Below are 25,383 nucleotides of genomic sequence, written 5' to 3' on the forward strand. Positions count from 1 at the left end.
TACATTTCCCTATAAAGAAAACAATGAGACATGCACAATAACTACATAAATAAATGCTAAAATGACACTTACCTTTACTGAAGAATATTGATGAATGATGAGGCACTGTTTTTCTTGAACACGCTGGGATTTTCAGAGTGATACATGAGTAAAGGCTTCACTTTGCAATCCCCACTAGCATTACAACAAAACAAGAAAGTTAGCCTGTCTTTCATAGGCTTGTGTCATGGGAGTTCCTTTTCCTCCTGAGTAATGTAGGTCCTGTTTGGCATTTTCTTCCATAACAGGCCTGTTTTATCACAATTGAACACTTGTTGGGGTTGGAATTTTTCAGCTTCACCATGCCTTATCACACTGTGTATGCCACTACGATTCTTAAATCTCTCAAACCAACCTTTGCTGGCCTTAAATTCACCAATATGAGCACCAGTTCCAGGCATTTTTCCTGTTCACCTGGGTGTTAGTCAACTGGTGTAGGTTGCAATCTGGGGGACAAGATTAAGGACCCCAATGGAAATAAATTAGACAGTCCTCAATAATGCACTGACTTTCTTGGGTTATTCTGGGTGGCTAACCCTCTGGGGTTAATTGTTTCTCAGTAATTGTTTCTTGTTAAGGCACACCAAAAACACTCTCTCCACATCTTCGAGTAGTACAGCTGATGGTGGTGGAGCAGCAGCTGATGGTGGTGCAGCAACAGCTGACAGCGGTGCAGCAGCAGCTGACCATGGTACGATAGTATTTCGATAGTATTTCTCACCCTTTTTACCACAGGGTTGGCACTAGAAGCTTTCTTTGGGCCCATGGTGGCTTATTTAGCAGATACAAGTGCTAAAAGCAATGGAATAATAAAAAATTTATCGAATATATGCGTGGAACTGGCTTGTAAACAATGACGGCAGGGCAGCTGATTCGTTCAGGCTGGACGCACAGGTTCGGGACGAATCATGTTGGTTGAGTTTTTCATCGTTGGCCGGGTCAAAATTTTTACGCTCAAATGCTTCATTGGACGAATTTATCGTTAGACGATGCCTTTGTTGGCCGAGGGTCCACTGTATACAGTACACTACTGTATAAACATTTAAAAATATACCAGATATGTTGTAAATGGTGCAAATGTGACATTAACCCTTTGACTGTCACAACCCCAAATCCTGAAGTGTCTCCTGGTGTTGAAAAATTTTTGGAAAAAAAAAAAAAAATATTTTTTTTCTTATGAAATAATAGAAAATCTTTTCCCGATGGTAACGACACCAAAAGTTAGCGATCTCGGCAATATATACACATCGGCGATTTCGCCAACTTTGAGCCCTATTTTCGGCCAATTCCATTGTTCCAATCTACCAAACTCATAGCTATTTCTTTAGAACTCCATTTTTCTATCGAGTACAAGAAATCGCCCATTTACTGATTTCAACTATCTAATAAAGTGGTCAGAAACTGGCAATTTGGCCAATATCACGCAAATTAAAGAAGATGCCAATTTCAAAATAGGGTGCAGAATAAACAATGCAGAAATTCTTGGCACTAAAATAAAATATCCCCTGTTCATTAGTCACGTCTCCAGGCCCCTCTTATATTACCTTTGCTTTCTATTTTGATTTTTAATTCACACAAAAAGATTTACTGTTATGCAGACTACTGCATTATTGTAAAAATGGTATAAATAATATCAGTGCACTAGTGAAAGAATATTAGACTCCCCAGTTGACGTGTATTGGACATGTGGTGTGATTTGCTTACTCTTGAACATTAGTAAAAATCAAATATTTCCGCTACTTTGAGCAAAATTTCAAGGTTGTTTTCATCGTGAAACTAATCAAAATCATCTCTATTTCTGCAATATATTTTCCATTCTGTCAAATGAGACCAAGAAAATGAGAATACAACCATAAATACTATAGGAAAATACACCTCAAAGTTGGAGTTTTAATCCAAAAACACAGTCGGAGTTTTTTCCTCTCATTATGCACTGCGTGCTGCAGGATTTTTTTTATACAGTGCACACTGACCACACAGACCCATTCTCTCACATGTGGGCTTTCTCCTGCCTGATTTGAAGACGCGAGAAATATTGAGTATATATACGTCCGAAACACTGGCTCCTAAGACGTATATATACAGCCAAAACAGTCAAAGGGTTGAAACAGTATCAAAGATGGATAACACAAACCCACTGCCATTATAGTATGCTCCTCACTTAGCGACAAATTCGTTTACCGACGTGGTTTTAGGAACAGAACTCCATTGTTAAGTGAGGACAGGCTGTACTGCATTTCATGAATTTAAATTTTCCCAAAGTTAGTTTGATATACATGCTAACCTTCATGTATAATTTTACTGAAATTGGAGATGGTCAGGTTGGGACTATTTTCAAAACTAGTCCACTTGACATGGAATGAACCATTTGCGTTTTGGTTGTCTTCCAACGACTCCATAATTCCATCATTGTGGTTCAGTGCTGCGACAAGCAAGATCATCCTGCTCTAAAACCATGCTGGTTTGGGTTGTGCTGATTGTGCTGTTCCATGAAATTTGTTACCTGATGTCTCATCACTCTTTCGAAGATTTTTATGCAGGAATAACTTCCCACATCATAAAAATCAGTAGCCCTAATGGAATATTGGTTTGTAATTTTTAGCTAGTGCTCTAATACCTTCCTTATGCAAATCAGCTATGTCTGGCTTTCTCCAAAGAATACTGAGGGCTCTTGCTCTTGTAGAAATATGTACAACAGGCAGTGGAAGATGAGGTAATCAGTGTCTCAGGCTAGGAGCAGGTGATGAGGGTAGTTAATGATACTGTCAACAATGATGATGATACTGACACTAATGATGGTGATAATGATTACTGCAGATAAAATGATAATCATTAATGCATTAGTTTAAGAATGAGTTTGCCAAGTCTCACCTTATCCATGGAGAATACACAAAAGATTCCACTAAATCGGGCAGAGGCCCCTGGCAGCAGTAGTGTGATGGCAAGTGAAGGAATTGACTCACGATCTCAACCAGTCTAGTTGCCATGCTGAATATCCTTGTCTAAAGTTGAAAAAATGCAGTATATAAATAACAAATAATTTAATTGCCTGTATATGTAGTGTATTATTTTGCTATATGAACTCTTTTCCTTTTCAAATAGTAAATTAGGAATGTATCATATATTGCTTCCATTGCAATCAACCCTGTAAAGTTTACTGGAAAATTATGAATATTCAAAGAAGAATAAAAGTCACACAACCATGGCTGGAATAATTCCCAATTAACCTATATGTAATTTAGTGAGGAAGCTTAGATGACATTTTTTTCCACTCTGGACCATTATCTCATTATGACAGTAAAAAAGGTAAGAAAATATGAAGACAGTACATGTTTAGGTAAAGAGAAAGGAAGGAGATGGGCCAGGTTGGGAGAGGTGACAAGTAAGCCAAAGTCATATTATTCATGTTCTAAAGCTTAAAGCATTTGAGAATGTACTGGGAAAGCCAAACCTTGAAAGAAACAAAGCCAGAACTAAGATTTATGTTAATTATTTGTACACAGGGTACAATTCAACAAGGTGGCACCTATGAAGACTAAAGAAGGGATAGATAGTTTTGAAAGAGGACTAGCTTATGGGATGGATATGGTCTCTCGCATGACACAAAAATTGGATTGTTAGTGTCAGCAAGATTAAAACTTTTCGTATGCTCTTTAACCCTTTCACTGTCCAGACCCCCAAAATTAATATTGCTCCCAATGTCCACTTTTTTTTAATTATTTTTTCTTTTAACCCCTTGACTGTCGATTTTAGATTAGATTTTGCCACCGAAGTGGCTAGTTTATTGTGCACCCCATATCCATCCTGTGGACGGTAGCGCGAGAGCATATGGATACACAAAAGGCCTAGGAACTAGGCCCCAAAGGGTTAACAGGAATACATATGGATTTATATCTACATATCTATAGTTCACTTATCTGTTGCAAGCAAATTTAGGAAATTTACTTAGTATATCTGGTATCTTATTTTCATTAATAAGATATCTTGACATGTCACATAGGTTATTATACTGTCTGTCTCTGTATTCTTCAATAAGTGGACAATCAAGCACATAGTGTTCAAGAGAGTGACCATATGCCTGATCACATAATTTACATTTAGTTTGATCATCATCTGTGTGTCTCCCAAACTGCCAGAAGTACTTGTAACCAAGCCTAAGCCTGGCCACTACAACATCAGTCAGTCTGTTCACATTGCAAGTTGCTCCATAAACATACTTATCTACGTTCATGTTATCATAGTGGGTTATAGATCTACTCAGGCTTCTAACTGCATTCCTATAACAATCATTTTCATTATTTACTTCTCTCCTAATATTATTCCTAATGCTAGACACAGTTATAACAAAGTTATATTCTACATTCTCCTTCTGGGTACTCTTCTTGGCTAACATATCAACTTTATCATGAAGGAGTAATCCAATGTGTGATGGGATCCACAGCAATTGTACATTAATTCCTTTGTCCCTAATTTTTGAGTATCTATACCTGGCTTCTCCAATGAGCATGTTGTTGGAGTCATTATATGAGTCAAGAGCCTTCAATGATGACATAGAATCAGTAATGATGATAGAGTCAAGCTCAGTATCATAGGTTAGCTTTAGCGCCATTAGGATTGCAAACAATTCAGTTTGCAATGTAGACGCCCAGTTGTTAATTCTTATGCCTAACTCAACAAATTTATTATCATTCTTAACTAGGGAGGTGGCAACAAGAGCAGATGCAGCCCTGCCAGAAGACTCCTGTTTAGATCCATCAGTGTATATAACTTGTTTTAACTTATTACTACCAGCTAGGTAAGAAATTTCTTCTTGAGCAGTTGCTCTGACAAGAGATTTAAAGAAGGGATTACTAGCAATAAGCTTCTTGGGAGGGACTTGTAGGTATGTGATATTAAATGAACACATCTTCCATGGAGGGGTGAAATGCTCTTGTTGCCTACAGTGATACAGTTCATGCAGGTTATAAAACTTAATGCAATTGCACGTTTTCACAATCCATTTAGATCTGTGTGTATTTACCTCTAGACACTTGGTAAGATTCACTGTGACAATGTCTGGTTCGTTTCTCAACATTCTAATACCGAGTACAGTGTTAATTTCAACAATCCTATCACTGATACTAGAAATACCAAGCTCCTTCCTCATGTTAAGAACTTTTGTAGATCTGGGACAGCCAAGAATAATCCTGAGAGCTTCATTTTGCATTAACTCCAAGGGTCGGAGAGAACTTTCTCTAGCTAATATCAACATGGGAGCAGCATAATCAATTAAGGACCTAACATAGGCTATGTACATCATTCTCACGATTCTCACATTAGCACCATAGTTGGGATTGTAGCCAGTAACAGCTTTGAGAGCATTTAGCCTAGCTTTGCATTTCTTGTTTAGTTGTGGTATAGTGGATTTGTTAAAGGGTACATCTACACCAAGATATCTGTAAGTTTTAACGTAGCTAATGATTTCACCCTGCAAATAGATGGGTGGGGGATGTCGTTTGCTTGTTAATATCTTTGTTTTAGAGGAAGATATTATGAAGCCTAGTCGATTACAAATTGCTTGAACTTCATTAAGAATGGTATTCATCTTCTTATGCCCTGTTGTATGGATCATGATATCATCAGCATAGCTTATAGCTATATGTTTAGGTGAGGCAGGTAGAGCATTTAGGAGAGCATTAATCAGAATGTTAAATAGCATGGGACTAAGAACTCCTCCCTGCAGTGTACCTAAAGACATTTCTTTAGAATCACTTCTGAAGCCTTGGTAGAGGACAGAGGATACTCTATTTGACAGGTATCTATTATCCAGCAGAGTAAGCTACCACGTCGCAACCCCCAATCCTGAGGTGTCTCCGGGTGTCGCAAAATTTAAAAAAAAAAAAAATATTTTTTCTTATGAAATGATAGAGAATCTTTTCCCGATTGTAATGACACCAAAAAAAACGAAATTTGATGGTAAACTGACAGAATTACGGTCTAGCGAAGTTAGCGACCTCGGCGATATTTACAAATCGGCGATTTCGCCCACTTTGAGCCCTATTTTCGGCTAATTCCGTTGTTCCAGTCGACCAAACTCATAGCTATTTCTTTAGAACTCCATTTTTTCTATCGATTGAGTACAAGAAACTGCCCATTTACCAATTTCAACTACCCAATAATGTGGTCAGAAATTTGCAATTTGGCCAATTTCATGAAAATTAAAAAATATGACAATTTCAAAATAAGGTCCAGAATGAACAATGCAGACATTCCTGGCTCTAAAATAACATTTTCTTTATTCATCAGTCACGTCTCCAGGCCCCTCTGATATTACTCTTGCTTTCTATTTTGAATTTTTATTCAAACAAAAAATAGAAGACATACTATTATGCAGACTACTGCAATACTGTAATTATTGTATAAATAACATCAACCCATTCATGACTGCATATTAGAATGGCTAGTTGGACATTTATTGGACAATGACATCATTTGTTTACTTTTGAACATCGGCAAGAATCAAACATTTCCCCTACTTTGAGCTCCATTTCCAGGTTCTTTTTATAGTAAAATCAATCAAAATCACCTCTATTTCTATAATATGTTTTCCATTCTATCAAATGAGACCAAGAAAATGAGAATACAACCATAAATACTAAACGAAAATAGACCACAAATTCGGCATTTTAATTAAAAAAAACGGCCGGAGTTTTTTTTTCTCATTATGCACTGCATGCTCCAGGATTTTTTTTATATGGTGCACACTGACCACACAGACCCATTCTCTCACATGTGGGCCTACCAGCTTTCTCCTGTTTGATTTGAAGCCGCTAGAATTTATGAGTATATATACGTCAAACACGGTACCGTGTAAGACATACATATACGGCCGCGACAGTCAAAGGGTTAATGGTAGAGAATCACTTTCTGAAGTTAATGACACCAAAAGTATTAAATTTGATGGAAAGCTTACTGATTCATGTAACAGCAAAATTAACAGTCTGGGCACAATTTACATATCAACGATTCTGCAGACTTTGAGTCATATTTTAAGTCAAATTCTTAGCCTTCCAGTCTATCAAGTGAGCACAAGAAACTGTTCATCCAGCTATTACAACTGCTTTATAAACTGTACAGAAGCTGGCAATTTGACCAGTTTTACACAAAATTAAAAAAATACCATTTTAAAAATAGTGTAAAATACACAATGTAGAGATCTGAGTCACTAAAACATTTCCCCTTCTCAATGATCACATCCTTAAGTCTTCCCTATACATATTACACTTGCCTTCCATTCTGAATTTCTATTCACACAAATGATATTAAAATGGGGAAATGTTTTTGGGTCTGCCAAAGCAACATGAGGCAAATGGAAGCAAATTTCATCTATACTAATAAACAAAAATCAGTTGGGAAAGTAAAGGGAGTACATCATGTGGAGCTGCCACTCCTGGTACTGTCTTAGAAAACAGTGCCTGTAAAGATATAGAAATGCAAGACAGTGCACCATATGGAGACAGTGGTGTTAGTATTGTAGAAGCAGGAAATGACCAAGACATAAGAGATCTAGAAATACAAAATAGCAATACTGCTGGAGATTGAAAAAATAAAGGGATGATGCTTCAAGAAAAGGTGTTGATACACCACCAGAAATAACTGGTGGTGGTACTGATGCTAATACAGGTACTGCAGAGAGACAGACTCCCTCCTCAGGCAAAGCTGAAGAATCACAGAGCTGCAGAAAGGGGCCAGTATACGTGAAATACCAAAAGAGGCACTAGTCAGATAAATAGCAAATATCAAACGTAAGCTTAAGGAATCATACAGGAGTGAGATACTGAAGTCCCAATATGACTCAGCATTCAGTAAGCTGTTAAATCAGACTAAGGGTAGAAAATCTAAATGAATTTTTTATGACCGAGACTCAAAATCTGGTTAATTCAAGAATTTGATATAATCCTGACACTGCAGGACTTTGAAAAAGCAATAATGATATGCCCATGAACTCTGCCCCAGGCACAGACTTGTGGATCTCCGTGTTCATAAAGAACTGCAAGAAACCCCTTTCATGTGCCTTAAATATTCTATGGAGAGGGAGCATAGACACAGAGGTCATCCCACAGTCACTAAAAACAACAGACATAGCCCCATTCAACAAAGGTGGCATCAAAGCAATTACAAAGAATTACAAGCCGACAGAACTAACGTCCCACATTATAAACATTTGGAAGGGTTCTAAGAAGCAAGATCACCACCCACTTAGATACCCCTCAGCTGCACAATCCAGGGCAACCTGGGTTTAGACGAGGTCACTCCTGCCTCTCACAGCTACTGGACCACTATGACATGGTCTTGGATGTTCTAGAGGACAAACAAAATGCAGATGAAGTATACAAAATCCTTGCAAAAGTCGTCGACAAGTGCAATTATGGAGCAATAGCATACAAAGTGTTATCCTGGGTGGCTAACACTCCACCAGGTTATCCTGGGTGGCTAACACTCCCTATCCCGGGTTAAAACCCAAATAAATCGTATATTAATGTGCCTAGCTGCTGGTCTAGCATCATCAAGGTAGGGTCCTTGATGATGCTGTGAGGCTCTTGACCCCTCAAGGAAGGTTCCTTGATGTTGGTGAGGGGCTCTTGATTTAGGAAATTGGATCTGTGCTCCAGTTCCCCGAATTAAGCCTGAATGCCTTCCACATCCCCCCCCAGGCGCTGTATAATCCTCCGGGTTTAGCGCTTCCCCTTGATTATAATAATAATGTGAGGCTCTTGATCTAAGGAATTGGATGTGTTCTTTGAAGCTGAATGCTTCTAGGTCGTGCATGACCACTACGGGTTTAGCACTCTCCTCATGACTGTAATAGTTATCAGAATGATCTCCAACATGTATTTATTGCAGTAAAAAATGAAGACACTGCAACATTAGCAATGAATTATTCAAGTGTTGCAGTGACGATCTTAACATTACCAGCTGACCTCCCGTTTCATGCCAAATTTTCTCCCCAGAAAAGTCATTTTTAGGTAGAGGCCCTTCAGACCTGTTGCATACACTCACCTACTGCATAATATTATCATCTAGCAGAAAATAATGTCCATATTGACGGTTTATGTGGGCAAATAATTGTGTCGACCTCCCTCCCACTCCCATGTTGACAACACATTTCTTTACTTTCTCAGTAACAACATTAATGTAACAATGTTACGTATACGATTTTATTTATTAATAAAACCTTAAACAGCCTTAATCTTGATTACTCTTATCTTTATTATTAATTATATGACAGAAGTTAATTTTCTGTGAAAACTTCTTAATGGCGCTAATTTTGAATTTTTTGGTCCTTGCTTATAATAACATAATATTATCTTTATTTCTACAAGTACATGTGCAAGGTACACAGCTGTGTCTAGCTGACATCAATGACATACTACTTAATAGAAAGTCACTTGTTATGCAGAGCATTTCGGGCAAATTAGGTCAGTTTTGTTCCAGGATGCGACCCACACCAGTCCACTAACACCCAGGTACCCATTTTACTGATTCAAATTCAAATTCAAAGTTTATTCTCTATAAGGATTACAATGCTGAGTTTACAGAAATTTGGTTATTGTTTGGTTTACATGTAGTAAAATTGTGATTACAGAGTGTACCACTAGAACGCCTAGCATGGCTAGGCATTTCGGGCATACTTAGTTTTATTCTTAATTGTAAAATATTACAAATTATGAGGTAAGTTGGTATTATGGCTAAGTGACTAAATACTAGTTTGTGAGTTTAGCAATGTGAATGCTTTTGTTTTGGCACAGTACATAGTTTCAGTATTGGAGTATCACAGGATTCATTATTTTAAGACTGATTGGTGAACATGGCCAGCAGGTGTAAGGAAACACGCCCAATGTTTCCACCCTTGCCGGGAATCGAGCCCGGGTCAGCGTGTGAAGCAAAAGCTTTGCCTACCAGGCCACGGACCACCGTACCTAATGTAACCTAACAAATGGCCTTTTTAATTTCGTTTGTTATGTTAGTTTAGATTATTTATATTTCTTCTTTGTAATTGCTTCATAAAACAAACTATAAAAAAATAACTTCCTTTGCAGATGACACCCGATTTTGCATTACAGTGTCTTTCATTGAAGACATTAACCAAATCTTTAAATGGGCCGCAGAAAACAATATGAAGTTCAGTGATGAAAAAATTCAATTACTCCTATATGGAAAACGTGAGAAAATTAAAACTATATCGGATTCTAAAACAAATTAAAACCATCTGCTAGAAAAATGACAGGATGGATGATGAGAACCTTCAAAACTAGGGATGCCAAGCCCATGATGACACTTTATTCTATCTAGGCTAGTATATTACTGCACACTAACAGCACCTTTCAAGGCATGTGAAATTGCTGACCTAGAAAATGTAGAGAACCTACACGGCACATAACTGCGATAAAACACTGAAGTTAAATCAAATTTCATAAAATTTCTCAGTGTCCAGAATATCTTGCTGCCAATTTTGTCAAGGCTGGGAACCAAAACAATCATAGTACTAGGGGGAGAGAGCACAACTTTGTACTACCCTCAATCAGTGGCCATGCTTCAAACACCTTTTATTGTACAGTAGTAAAGAAATGGAACAAACTGCCTGCACATGTCAAAGCCAGTTATAGCATGAACTAGTTCAAGAAGAGAGCCCATGAATGTAGCGACAGAAAGGGAGGAGAATTATTTTTTTTGTCTTTTTTTTTTTTTGCTAATATAAGTGTAAATATAAATAAATCATTTTACCTTATTCCTAGTATATTCCCTTCATAGTAAAATAATAAGAAATTATCTCCTTTATAGTATAATAATAAGGTATTAAAGGGCCCCAATGGAAATAAGTCACTGACTTTTTTGGGTTATCCAGGTTCTCTACGCATACTCTGCTATGTATGATAATCTATGTTACTGTATTTGTGTATACCTGAATAAACTTACTTAACCTAAGCTAACTTATCCCAACCTATCCTAACCTAACCTTACCCAACTTAACTTAACCCCACTTAATCTAACCCAACCTAACTTAACCTAACCTAAGCTCACATAACCTAACCTCACTTAACCTAACCTGACCTGACTCCTACCAGATGAATAGCTGGGATCCTGGTAGGATAGAGGGCTCTACCAAGGGTGTATACCTGGAGTATACTTGGAAATGGTTTGGAGGGTCAACTCCCCCTCGGCCCGGTCTGTGACCAGGCCTCATGGTGGATGAGGGCCTGATCAACCAGGCTGTTACTGTTGGCCGCACGCAACCCGACGTACGAACAGCAGCCCGGCTGGTCAGGTATTGACTTTAGGTTCTTGTCCAGTTTACTTGAGTTTACCTGGAGAGAGTTCCAGGGGTCAACGCCCCCGCGGCCCGGTCTGTGACCAGGCCTCCTGGTGGATCAGAGCCTGATCAACCAGGCTGTTGCTGCTGGCTGCACGCAAACCAACGTACGAGCCACAGCCCGGCTGATCAGGAACTGACTTTAGGTGCTTGTCCAGTGCCAGCTTGAAGACTGCCAGGGGTCTGTTGGTAATCCCCCTTATGTGTGCTGGGAGGCAGTTGAACAGTCTCGAGCCCCTGACACTTATTGTATGGTCTCTTAACGTGCTAGTGACACCCCTGCTTTTCATTGGGGGGATGGTGCATCGTCTGCCAAGTCTTTTGCTTTCGTAGCAAGTGATTTTCGTGTGCAAGTTCGGTACTAGTCCCTCTAGGATTTTCCAGGTGTATATAATCATGTATCTCTCCCTCCTGCGTTCCAGGGAATACAGGTTTAGGAACCTCAAGCACTCCCAGTAATTGAGGTGTTTTATCTCCGTTATGCGCGCCGTGAAAGTTCTCTGTACATTTTCTAGGTCGGCAATTTCACCTGCCTTGAAAGGTGCTGTTACTGTGCAGCAATATTCCAGCCTAGATAGAACAAGTGACCTGAAGAGTGTCATCATGGGCTTGGCCTCCCTAGTTTTGAAGGTTCTCATTATCCATCCTGTCATTTTTCTAGCAGATGCGATTGATACAATGTTATGGTCCTTGAAGGTGAGATCCTCCGACATGATCACTCCCAGGTCTTTGACGTTGGTGTTTCGCTCTATTTTGTGGCCAGAATTTGTTTTGTACTCTGATGAAGATTTAATTTCCTCATGTTTACCATATCTGAGTAATTGAAATTTCTCATCGTTGAACTTCATATTGTTTTCTGCAGCCCACTGAAAGATTTGGTTGATGTCCACCTGGAGCCTTGCAGTGTCTGCAATGGAAGACACTGTCATGCAGATTCGGGTGTCATCTGCAAAGGAAGACACGGTGCTGTGGCTGACATCCTTGTCTATGTCGGATATGAGGATGAGGAACAAGATGGGAGCGAGTACTGTGCCTTGTGGAACAGAGCTTTTCACCGTAGCTGCCTCAGACTTTACTCTGTTGACGACTACTCTCTGTGTTCTGTTAGTGAGGAAATTATAGATCCATCGACCGACTTTTCCTGTTATTCCTTTAGCACGCATTTTGTGCGCTATTACGCCATGGTCACACTTGTTGAAGGCTTTTGCAAAGTCTGTATATATTACATCTGCATTCTTTTTGTCTTCTAGTGCATTTAGGACCTTGTCGTAGTGATCCAATAGTTGAGACAGACAGGAGCGACCTGTTCTAAACCCATGTTGCCCTGGGTTGTGTAACTGATGGGTTTCTAGATGGGTGGTGATCTTGCTTCTTAGGACCCAGTGCACAAGTCCTTGAAAGGTTTCACATACTAGATACCTCCATAGGTTAACCCAAACTAATTCAAGCCATGGATTTTCTTAGAAGGATGGTAAGAATTTAGCAGCTCTGTATAGCCCCAGTAGGCTTAGCGCTTGGTTTTGATTATAATAATGGTAAGAATTACGTATGCAAACATTACCATAAAACTGCTTGAATTAAAAGTCAGTGGTAAATTCACAGGGGTCATACTGTGCTGCCTGGAAACTCAAACTGTTTCTCTAAAAATTTTTATCTGCATCTACCTTATTACTTAAGTCTTCCCCATGAGTGCAATACTGACCCACTGGCTAGCAGGAACACCTCAGTTTTCAGTTTAATATCTTTATTTTGCAACCCATACCCATGCTGTGGGTGGCAGTCAAAAGATTTCAGAGGTACATAGCACCTCTAAATAGATCTATCCCTACTGGCTTAACTCTCCCCATAATATAATATTGACCCATGGGCTAGCAGGAACACCCCTTAATAAGCCTATCCCTACTGGATTAAATCTCCTACATGAATTTAACACTGACCCATAGACTAGCAGAAACAGTCCTAAATAGGCCTATCCCTACTGGATTAACTCCACACATAAATATAATACTGTGTACGATGAACAATGAGTACGACCTATATGCCAATTTGTTATTATTATGACCCTCACGGTTTTAGCACTGCCCTGAATGTTAAAATAATCTCTCTTTCATGTCAAGTACTAGTGGCAAAATAATCTGCCCTTCATGTCGAGTACTAGTGGCAAAATAATCTGCCCTTCATGTAGAGTTACTAGAAACAAAAGACATAGCCCCACTCCACACAGGAGGCAGTAAAGCAATAGCAAAGAACTACAGACCGATAGCACTAACATCCCATATCATAAAAAACCAAGCACCACGAACCAGTCAATGCAGGAGTTTACACTATACCCTGTGGAGGCTGTGACAAGATCTATGTAGGTGAAACAGCAAGAAACCTCGACACCCGCCTCAATGAACACATTTACGCATGTAGGAACGACAACTTAAACAACGCCTGTGTACAACACCGAAATTCCACCAATCATCTCATGAAATTCAGAGACGCCCAATTAGTGATTAAAGAAACTAATTTCCGCACACGCAAGTGCCTTGAATCAGCACTGATCGCTGTTTCGAATACAATTAAACAAAACAACGGCAGCTTCACCATCTCCGAAGTCTTAGCAAGAATCCTCCTGAAAACAGTAAACCCTGCCATCACATAGTCTCTCCTGTTATACTACACACAGCACAGAGAGTGAACACTGAAACAAGCTGCCTCATTCCAGTCTATATTTGTCCAACCTATTTTTATGTTACCCAAGTAATAGCTTTTATATCCTTTTACTCATGTACGAATTAATTGCTCTACCATATTGTATTACTTTTGTCACTACCACTACTACTACCACTAGTGAACATCGAAATGGTACCTCACTAGTATTCACCTCACTCTGATCCTATATATACCCTCTGTGTCCATGTATTGTTTGTAATGGCTTGATAAAGCTCCTGGAGAGCGAAACGTTGCCACAATAAATGTCACATTAGTTGCACTTGTGTCCTTTTACTTTACATATTGTCGGTAATTCTACCAACTTTATTACATAAAAATCTTGGAAAGGGTCATAAGAAGCAAGATCACCACCCATCTAGAAACCCATCAATTACACAACCCAGGGCAACATGGGTTTAGAGCAGGTAGCTCCTGTCTGTCTCAACTATTGGATCACTACGACAAGGTCATAGATGCACTAGAAGACGAAAAGAATGCAGATGTAATATATACAGACTTTGCAAAAGCCTTCGACAAGTGTGACCATGGCGTAATAGCGCACAAAATGCGTGCTAAAGGAATAACAGGAAAAGTTGGTAGATGGATCTATAATTTCCTCACAAACAGAACACAAAGAGTAGTAGTCAACAGAGTAAAGTCCGAGGCGGCTACGGTGAAAAGCTCTGTTCCACAAGGCACAGTACTCGCTCCCATCTTGTTCCTCATCCTCATATCAAATTCAAATTCAAAGTTTATTCTGTATAAAGATTACAATGTTGAATTTACAGAATTTGGTTGTGTGGTTTACATGTAGTTAAATAATGATTACAGAGTGTACCACTAGAACGCCTAGCATGGCTAGGCATTTCGGGCAGACTTAATTTAATTCTTTATTTTAAAATATTACAAATTATGAGGCAAGTTGGTATTATGGCTAAGTGACTAAATACTAGTTTGTGAGTTTAGCAATGTGAATGCTTTTGTTTTGGCACAGTACATAGTTTCAGTATTGGAGTATCACAGGATTCATTATTTTAAGATTGAGATTAGTATTTCTGTTTATGGTCAAGTGGGTGAGTGAGTGTAAGTGTGAACCACCAGGTGGTATTCGTGTAGTTAGTTGATGGGGTGTATTAGGGAGATAAGATGTTTTCTAATGGTAGTTTTGAAGGTGATGAATGTGTCTGCAGTTCTAGAGTTCTCAGGTAGGGTGTTCCAGATTTTAGGGCCTTTGACATACATTGAATTTTTGTAAAGATTTAGTTGGACACGGGGAATGTCGTAGAGATGTTTGTGTCTGATGTTATGCCTGTGGATTCTGTCACAACTATCAAGAAAGCGTTTTAGGTCAAGGTTGATATTGGAGTTTAAGGTCCTGTAGATGTAGATTGCACAGTAGTAAGTGTGGATGTACTGAACAGGGAGTAAGTTTAGATCTATAAAGAGTGGGGGGGGGGGTGTTGCCAGGGATGGGATTTAGTGATTATTCTTACTGCAGCTTTTTGTTGGGTTATTATTGGCTTTAGGTGTGTTACTGCAGTTGATCCCCAAGCACAAATAGCATAGGTGAGGTATGGATAAATAAGTGAGTGGTATAGTGTGAGAAGGGCATTTTGCGGCACGTAGTATCGTATCTTGGAGAGGATCCCAACTGTTTTGGATACTTTTTTGGTTATGTGTTGGATATGGGTGCTGAAATTCAGGTTGTTGTCTAGGTATAGGCCTGGGAATTTGCCCTCATTATGTCTGGTAATTAGAGTATTGTCGATCTTAATGTTAATTTGTGCATCTCCTGCTCTGCTACCAAACATAATATAGTAGGATTTGTCAGTGTTAAGCGTAAGTTTATTGGCTGTCATCCAAGTCGATATTTTGATCAGCTCCTCGTTAACAATGGTGTTGAGGGTGGCAAGATTAGGGTGAGAGATGACATAAGTCGTGTCGTCAGGTGTTGGGATACGTTTGGAAGATCGTTGATGTATATGAGGAAGAGCAGGGGACCAAGGACACTTCCCTGCGGAACTCCAGTATCAAGTGGCCGTGTTGTTGATGCTGTGTCTTTAATGGTAACATACTGATACCTATTAGTAAGGTAAGATTTGAAATAAGCAAGCGCATGGCCTCTTATACCGTAATGGTCAAGTTTGTGGAGTAGGATGTCGTGGTCTACTGTGTCAAAAGCTTTTCTTAGGTCAATAAAAATTCCTAGTGGATATTCGTTATTAGCCACAGCACCGTGTCTTCCTTTGCAGATGACACCCGAATCTAAAGGACCCCAATGGAAATAAGTCACTCTGTCTGACTTTTTTGGGTTATCCTAGGTTCTCTACACATATGCTGCTATGTATGATAATTCTATGTAACTGTATTTGTGTATACCTGAATAAACTTACTTACTTACTTAATCTGCATGACAGTGTCTTCCATTGCAGACACTGCAAGGCTCCAGGCGGACATCAACCGAATCTTTCAGTGGGCTGCAGAAAACAATATGAAGTTCAACGATGAGAAATTTCAATTACTCAGATATGGTAAACACGAGGAAATTAAATCTTCATCAGAGTACAAAACAAATTCTGGCCACAAAATAGAGCGAAACACCAACGTCAAAGACCTGGGAGTGATCATGTCGGAGGATCTCACCTTCAAGGACCATAACATTGTATCAATCGTGTCTGCTGGAAAAATGACAGGATGGATAATGAGAACCTTCAAAACTAGGGAGGCCAAGCCCATGATGACACTCTTCAGGTCACTTGTTTTATCTAGGCTGGAATATTGCTGCACACTAACAGCACCTTTCAAGGTAGGTGAAATTGCTGACCTAGAAAATGTACAGAGAACCTTCACGGCGTGCATAACGGAGATAAAACACCTCAATTACTGGGAGTGCTTGAGGTTCCTGAACCTGTATTCCCTGGAACGCAGGCGGGAGAGATACATGATTATATACACCTGGAAAATCCTAGACGGACTAGTACCGAACTTGCACACGAAAATCACTCACTACGAAAGCAAAAGACTTGGCAGACGATGCAACATCCCCCCAATGAAAAGCAGGGGTGTCACTAGCACGTTAAGAGACCATACAATAAGTGTCAGGGGCCCGAGACTGTTCAAATGCCTCCCAGCATACATAAGGGGGATTACCAACAGACCCCTGGCAGTCTTCAAGCTGGCACTGGACAAGCACCTAAAGTCGGTTCCTGACCAGCCGGGCTGTGGCTCGTACGTTGATTTGTGTGCAGCCAGCAGCAACAGCCTGGTTGATCAGACTGTGATCCACCAGGAGGCCTGGTCACAGACCGGGCCGCGGGGGCGTTGACCCCCGGAACTCTCTCCAGGTAAACTCCAGGTAATAACCTCTGCATGTAGCGCATAACATAGCCTGGCCCCTAATAACCTCCCCACGCCCCGAATAACTTCCCCAGGCCCTGTTTAACCTTCCCTGGCCCCTAATAACCTCCCCATGCCCTGTATAACCTCCACAGGTCCCTAATAACTTCCCCAGGCCAGTAATAACCTCCAAAGGCCCCTAATAACTTCCCCAGGCCACACACGACCTCCCAGGCCCCTAATAGCCACCCGAGACACCTAACAACCTCCCTAGGCCCCTGATAATCTCGACAAGCCCTGTATAAGCTCCCCAGGCCTCGCATAACCTCCCCAGGCCCTGTATATCGTCCCCAAGCTCCTAATAACCTCCCAGGCCCCTAATAACCTCCCGAGGCCCCTAATAACCTCCCCAGGCACAGTATAACCTCCCGAGACCCCCAATTAACATCACCAAGCGCCTAAGAACCTCCCGAGTCCCCTAATAACTTTCCCGGGCCTCTAATACCCTCCCCAGGACCCTAATAACCTCCCCAGGCCTCTAATAACCTCCCCAGGCTGCACTTAACCTCCCCATGCCCCTAATAACCTCCCCAGGCCCCTAATAACCTCCCGAGGCCACGAATAACCTACCCACTCAGCACATAACCTCATTAAGCCCCTAATAACCTCCCCAGGCCCCTAATAACTTCCCCATAATCTGTATAACCTCCCCATTCCCCTAATAACCTCCCCAGGCCCCTAATGCCCTCTTCAGGCTCCTAATAACCTCCCCAGGTCTCAAATATCCTCCCCAGGCCGCACATAATCTCCCCAGGCCTCCTAATAACCTCCCAAGGCCCCTAATAACCTTCCCAGGCCTCTGATAATCTCCCCAGGCCCTGTATAAGCTCTCCAGACCCTGCATAACCTCCCCTGGCCCCGTATATCATCCCCAGGCTCCTAATACCCTCCCCAAGTCCATAATAACCACCATAGGCAGCGCATAACATAGCCTGGCCCCTAATAACCTGTATAACCTTCCCTGGCCCCTAATAACCTCCCCATGCCCTGTATAACTTCCCAAGGCCACACATGACCTCCCAGGCCCCTAATAACCACCAGAGGCACCTAACAACCTCTCTAGGCCCCTGATAATCTCGACAGGCCTTGTATAAGCTCCCCAGGTCTCGCATAACCTCCCCAAGCCCTGTATATCACCACAAGCTCCTAATAACCTCTCCAGGCCCCTAATAACCTCCCCAAACCCCCAATTAAACTCACCAGGCCTCTAATAACATCCCGAGTCCCGTAATGACCTTCCAAGGCCCCTAATACCCTCCCCAGGCCTCTAATAACCTTCCCAGGCCCCTAATTACCTCCCTAGGCCTGGGGAGCTTTTCTGGGGCCTGGGGAACTTTTCTGGGGCCTGGAGAGTTTTTCTGGGGACTGAGGAGCTTTTCTGGGGCCTAGGGAGCTTATTTGGAAACTGGGGAGCCTTTTGGGGCCTGGGGAGCTTTTCTGGGGCCTGGGGAGCTTCTCTGGGGCCTTGGGAGCTTTTCTCGGGCCTGGGGACCTTTTCCGGGGCCTGGGGACCTTTTCTGCGGCCTGGGGAGCTTTTCAGGGCCTGTGGACCTTTTCTGGGGCCTCGGGACCATTTCTGGGGCCGGGGAACCTTTTCTTGGGCCTACGAAGCTTTTCTGGGGCCTGGGGTCCTTTTATGGGGCCTGGGGACCTTTTCGGATGCTGGGGAACTTTTCTGGGGGCCTTGGTACCTTTTCGGGGGCCTGGGGACGTTTTCAGGGGCCTAGGGAGCTTTTCGGGGCCTGGGGAGCTTTTCTGTGCCTGGGGAGCTTCGCTGGGGCCTTGGGAGCTTTTCTGGGGCCTGGGGACCTTTTCCGGAGCCTGGGGACCTTTTCTGCGGCCTGGGAAGCTTTTCAGGGCCTGTGGACCTTTTCTGGGGCCTCGGGACCATTTCTGGGGCCGGGGAACCTTTTCTTGGGCCTACGAAGCTTTTCTGGGGCCTGGGGTCCTTTTATGGGGCCTGGGGACCTTTTCGGATGCTGGGGAACTTTTCTGGGGGCCTTGGTACCTTTTCGGGGGCCTGGGGACGTTTTCAGGGGCCTAGGGAGCTTTTCGGGGCCTGGGGAGCTTTTCTGTGCCTGGGGAGCTTCGCTGGGGCCTTGGGAGCTTTTCTGGGGCCTGGGGACCTTTTCCGGAGCCTGGGGACCTTTTCTGCGGCCTGGGAAGCTTTTCAGGGCCTGTGGACCTTTTCTGGGGCCTCGGGACCATTTCTGGGGCCGGGGAACCTTTTCTTGGGCCTACGAAGCTTTTCTGGGGCCTGGGGTCCTTTTATGGGGCATGGGGACCTTTTCGGATGCTGGGGAACTTTTCTGGGGGCCTTGGGACCTTTTCGGGGGCCTGGGGACGTTTTCAGGGGCCTAGGGAGCTTTTCGGGGCCTGGGGAGCTTTTCTGGTTCCTGGGGACCTTTCCCGGAACCTGGGGATCTTTTATGGGGCCTGGGAACCTTTTCTGGGGCCGGGGGGTATTTTCTAAGGCCTCTGGGACCTTTTCTAGATCCTGGGGACCTTCTCTGGGCGTGGGAACCTTTTCTGGAGCCTGGGGACCTTTTCTAGGGCCTGGGGACCTTTTCTAGGGCCTGGAGAGCTTTTCTGGGGCCTTGGGACCTTATCTGGGGCCTGGGGACCTTTTCTGGGGCTTGGAGACTTTTTCGAGGGCCTGTGGACCTTTTTCAGGGCCTGGGGATCTTTTCGGGCGCCTGGGGACCTTTCTGGGGCCTGGGGACCTATTCTGGGGCATTGGGACCTTTTCGGGGACCTGGGGATCTTCTTGGGGTCTGGGGACCTATTCTGGGGCCTGGGGACTTTTCTGGGGCCTTGGGACCTTTCTGGGGACTGGGGACCTTTTCTGGTACCTGGGGACCTTTTTGGGGGCCTGGGGACCTTTTCGGAGATTGGGGGCCTATTTTGGGGCCTGGGGACATTTTCTGGGGCCTGTGGATCTTTTTTGGGGTCTGGGGACCTTTTCTGGGGCCTGGAAATCTTTTCTAGGGCCTGTGGACCTTTTCTGAGGACTGGGGACCTTTTCTGGGGCCTGGGGACCTTTTCGGGGGCCTAGGGACATTTTCTGGGGCCTGGTGATTTTTTGGGGGGCCTGGGGACCTTTTCCGATTAGGAACCTTTTTGGGGACCTGGGGACCTTTTCAAGGCTTTGGGACCTTTCCTGGGCCGTGGGGACCTTTTCTGGGACCTGGGGACCTTTTTGAAGGCCTGAAGACCTTTTCTTGGGCCTGGGGACCTTTTCTGGGGTCTGGGGGACCTTTTCTAATGCCTAGGAACCTTTTCGGGGAGCTGGGGACCTTTTCAGAGCCTTGGGACCTTTTCTGGGGCCTGGGGAGCTTTTCTGGTGCCTGATGACCTTTTTCGGGGCATGGGGGCCTTTTCTGGGGCCTGGGGATCTTTTCGGGAGCCTGGGGACCTTCTCGGGGCCTGGGGACCTATTCTGTGGCCTGGGGACCTTTTCTGGGGCCTGGGGGCCTTTTCAAGGCATGGGGACCTATTCTGGGGCCTGTGGAACTTTTGTGGGGCCTGAGAACCTTTTCTAGGGCCTGGAACCTTTTCTGAAGCATGGAACATTTTTGGGACCTGAGGACCTTTTCAGGGTTTTGGGACCTTTTTGGAGAGCTGGGGACCTTTTCGGGGCGTGGAGACCTATTTTGGGGCCTAGGGGCCTTTGGGGTCTGGAGACCTTTTCTAGGGCCTGGGGATCTTTTTTGGGGCCAGGGGCCTTTTCTGGGGCCTGGGGATCTTTTCTAGGGCCTGGGGACCCTTTCTGGGGCCTGGAAATCTTTTCTAGGGCCTGGGAACCTTTTCTGGGGACTGGGGACCTTTTCTGGGGCCTGGGGACCTTTTCGGGGGCCGGGGACCTTTTCTGGGGCCTGGTGATTTTTTGGGGGCCTGGGGACCTTTTCCGATGATTAGGAACCTTTTTGGGGACCTGGGGACCTTTTCAAGACTTTGGGACCTTTCCTGGGCCGTGGGGACCTTTTCTGGGGCCTGGGGACCTTTTCGAAGGCCTAAAGACCTTTTCTTGGGCCTGGGGACCTTTTCTGGGGTCTGGGGGACCTTTTCTAATGCCTAGGAACCTTTTCGGGGAGCTGGGGACCTTTTCAGAGCCTTGGGACCTTTTCTGGGGCCTGGGGAGCTTTTCTGGGGCCTGGGGACCTTTTTCGGGGCATGGGGGCCTTTTCTGGGGCCTGGGGATCTTTTTGGGAGCCTGGGGACCTTCTCGGGGCCTGGGGACCTATTCTGTGGCCTGGGGACCTTTTCTAGGGCCTGGGGGCCTTTTCAAGGCCTGGGGACCTATTCTGGGGCCTGTGGAACTTTTCTGGGGCCTGAGAACCTTTTCTAGGGCCTGGAACCTTTTCTGATGCATGGAACCTTTTTGGGACCTGAGGACCTTTTCAGGGTTTTGGGACCTTTTTGGAGCTGGGGACCTTTTCGGGGCCTGGAGACCTATTTTGGGCCCTAGGGGCCTTTTTTGGGGTCTGGAGACCTTTTCTAGGGCCTGGGGATCTTTTTCGGGGCCGGGGGCCTTTTCTGGGGCCTGGGAATCTTTTCAGGAGCCTGGGGACCTTCTCGGGGCCTGGGGACCTATTCTGTGTCCTGGGGACCTTTTCTGGGGTTTGGGGACCTTTTCAAGGCCTGGGGACCTATTCTGGGGCCTGTGGAACTTTTCTGGGGCCTGAGAACCTTTTCTAGGGCCTGGGACCTTTTCTGATGCATGGAACCTTTTTGGGACCTGAGGACCTTTTCAGGGTTTTGGGACCTTTTCTGGGGCTGCAGATCTTTTCTGGGGCCTGGGGACTTTTTCTGGGGCCTGGAGACCTTTTCTAGGGCCTGGGGACCTTTTCGGGGGCCTGGAGACCTTTTCGGGGCATGGGGACCTATTCTGGAACCTGGGCACCTTTTCAGGGCCTGGGGACCTTTTCTGGGGCCAAGGGACCTTTTCTAGCGCCTGGGGACCTTATCTGGAGCCTAGGGCCCTATTCTGGGGCCTGGGGACTTTTCTGGGGCCTGGGGACCTTTTCTGGGGCCTGTGGACCTTTTCTGGGGCCTGGGGACCTTTTCTGGGGTCTGGAAACCTTTCTGGGACCTGGGGACCTTTTCGGAAGCCTGGGGATCTTTTTGGGAGCCTGGGGACCTTTTCGGGGCCTGGAGACTTTTTTGGGGCCTGGGGACCCATTCTGGAGCCTTGGGACCTTTTCGGTGGCCTGGGGACCTTTTCGAAACCTGGGGACCTATTCTGGGGCCTGGGGACCTTTTTGGGGCCTAGGGACCTATTCTGGGGTCTTGGGACCTTTCCGCAAACCTGGGGACTTTTTCGGGGACTGGGGTCCTTTTCTGGGGCCTAGGGACCTTTTCTGGGGCCTGGGGACCTTCTCTGAGGCCGGGAGACCTTTTTGGGGGCCTAGGGACCTTTTCGGGGCCTAGAGACCTATTGTAAGGCCTGGGGACCTTTTTGGTTGCCTCAGGACCTTTTCTGGGGCCTGGTGATTTTTTCTTGGGCCTGGTGACCTTTTCTGATGATTAGGAACCTTTTGTGGGACCTGGGGACCTTTTCAAGGCTTTGGGACCTTTCCTGGGCCCTGGGGACCTTTTCTGGGGCCTGTGGACCTTTTTTGGGGCCTGGAGACCTTTTCAGAGCCTGGGGACCTATTCTGGGGCCTGGAGACTTTTCGGGGGCCTGGGAACCTTTTCTGGGGCCTGGGGACCTTTTCTGGGGCCTGGGGACCTTTTTGGGGGCGTGGGGACCTATTCTGGGGCCTGATGACCTTTTCTGGGGCCTGCAGACCTTTTCTGGGGCCTGAAAATCTTTTCTGGGGACTGGGGACCTTTTCTGGGGACTGGGGATCTTTTCTGGGGCCTGAGGCCTGGGGCCCAGGCCTCTGATAATCTCCCCAGGCCCTGTATATGCTCTCCAGGCCCTGCATAACCACCCCTGGCCCCATGTATCATCCCCAGGCTCCTGATACCTTCCCCAAGTCCATAATAACCACCGCAGGCAGCGCATAACATAGCCTGGCCCCTAATAACCTCCCTACGCCCCGAATAACTTCCCCAGACCCTTTATAACCTTCCCTGGCCCCTGATAACCTCCCCATGCCCTGTATAACCTCCCCAGGCCTCTAATAACTTCCCCAGGCCCCTAATAACCTCCAAAGGCCCCTAATAACTTCCCAAGGCCACACATGACCTCCCAGGCCCCTAATAACCACCCGTGGCACCTAACAACCTCTCTAGGCCCCTGATAATCTCAACAGGCCCTGTATAAGCTCCCCAGGTCTCGCATAACCTCCCCAGGCCCTGTATATAGCCCCCAAGCTCCTAATAACCTCCCCAAACCCCCAATTAAACTCACCAGGCCCCTAATAACCTCCCGAGTCCCGTAATACCCTTCCAAGGCCCCTAATACCCTCACCAGGCCCCTAATAATCTCCCCAGGCCCCTAATTACCTCCCTAGGCCTGGGGAGCTTTTCTGGGGCATGGGGAGCTTTTCTGGGGCCTGGAGAGTTTTTCTGGAGACTGAGGAGCTTTTCTGGGGCCTGGGGAGCTTTTTTGGGAACTGGGGAGCCTTTTGGGGCCTGGGGAGCTTTTCTGGGGCCTGGGGAGCTTTTCTGGGGCATTGGGAGCTTTTCTGGGGACTGGGGACCTTTTCTGGGGCCCAGGCCTCTGATAATCTCCCCAGGCCCTGTATAAGCTCTCCAGGCCCTGTATAACCTTCCCTGGCCCCTGATAACCTCCCCATGCCCTGTATAACCTCCCCAGGCCTCTAATAACTTCCCCAGGCCCCTAATAACCTCCAAAGGCCCCTAATAACTTCCCAAGGCCACACATGACCTCCCAGGCCCCAAATAACCACCCGTGGCACCTAACAACCTCTCTAGGCCCCTGATAATCTCAACATGCCCTGTATAAGCTCCCCAGGTCTCGCATAACCTCCCCAGGCCCTGTATATAGCCCCAAACTCCTAATAACCTCCCCAGGCCCCTAATAACCTCCCCAAACCCCCAATTAAACTCACCAGGCCCCTAATAACCTCCCGAGTCCCGTAATACCCTTCCAAGGCCCCTAATACCCTCCCCAGGCCCCTAATAACCTCCCCAGGCCCCTAATTACCTCCCTAAACCTGGGGAGCTTTTCTGGGGCATGGGGAGCTTTTCTGGGGCCTGGAGAGTTTTTCTGGGGACTGAGGAGCTTTTCTGGGGCCTAGGAAGCTTATTTGGGAACTGGGGAGCCTTTTGGGGCCTGGAGAGCTTTTCTGGGGCCTGGGGAGCTTTTCTGGGGCATTGGGAGCTTTTCTGGGGCCTGGGGACCATTTCTGCGGCCTGGAAAGCTTTTCAGGGCCTGTGGCGCTTTTCTGGGGCCTGGGGACCTTTTCTGCGGCCTGGGAAGCTTTTCATGGCCTGTGGAGCTTTTCTGGGGCCTCGGGAGTTTCTGGGGCCGGGGGACCTTTTCTTGGGCCTGGGAAGCTTTTCCTGGGCCTGGGGACCTTTTATAGGGCCTTGGGACATTTTCTGGCGCCTGGGGACCTTTTCGGATGCTAGGGAGCTTTTCTGGGGGCCTTGAGACCTTTTCGGGGGCCTGGGGACGTTTTCAGGAGCCTAGGTAGCTTTTCGAGGCCTAGGAAGCTTTTCTGGGGCCTGGGACCCTTTTCCGGAACCTGGGGACCTTTTATGGGGCCTGGGGACCTTTTCTGGGGCTGGGGGGTATTTTCTGGGGTCTGGGGACCTTTTCTGGATCCTGGGGACCTTCTTGGGGCATGGGAACCTTTTCTGGAGCCTGGAGACCTTTTCTGTGGCCTTGGGACCTTTTCTAGGGCCTGGAGATCTTTTCTGGAGCCTTGGGACCTTCTCTGGGGCCTAGGGACCTTTTCTGGGGCTTGGAGATCTTTTCTTGGGCC

At 45.2% G+C, this 25,383-nt stretch overlaps 1 protein-coding gene across 3 annotated transcripts in view; it reads right to left on the reverse strand.

The window, feature by feature from the left end:
- Wdr81 (WD repeat domain 81) overlaps nt 1-9,196 on the reverse strand; it is a 203,454-nt gene extending 194,258 nt beyond the window's left edge. For 2 of the 3 annotated variants that reach the window (XM_070091060.1, XM_070091059.1), the window contains exons 1-2: nt 9,079-9,196; nt 2,911-3,041 (exon numbers count right to left, since the gene is read on the reverse strand). In XM_070091060.1, coding sequence (XP_069947161.1) covers nt 2,911-3,026 — 116 coding nt within the window. In that variant the 5' untranslated portion in view covers nt 3,027-3,041; nt 9,079-9,196. The remainder of the gene's footprint in view (nt 1-2,910; nt 3,042-9,078) is intronic. The other variant, XM_070091061.1, reaches the window with a different exon arrangement.
- Between the last annotated feature and the right edge of the window lie 16,187 nt (nt 9,197-25,383).

Source organism: Cherax quadricarinatus, chromosome 34, assembly GCF_038502225.1.
Source record: "Cherax quadricarinatus isolate ZL_2023a chromosome 34, ASM3850222v1, whole genome shotgun sequence".
NCBI lineage: Eukaryota > Metazoa > Arthropoda > Malacostraca > Decapoda > Parastacidae > Cherax > Cherax quadricarinatus.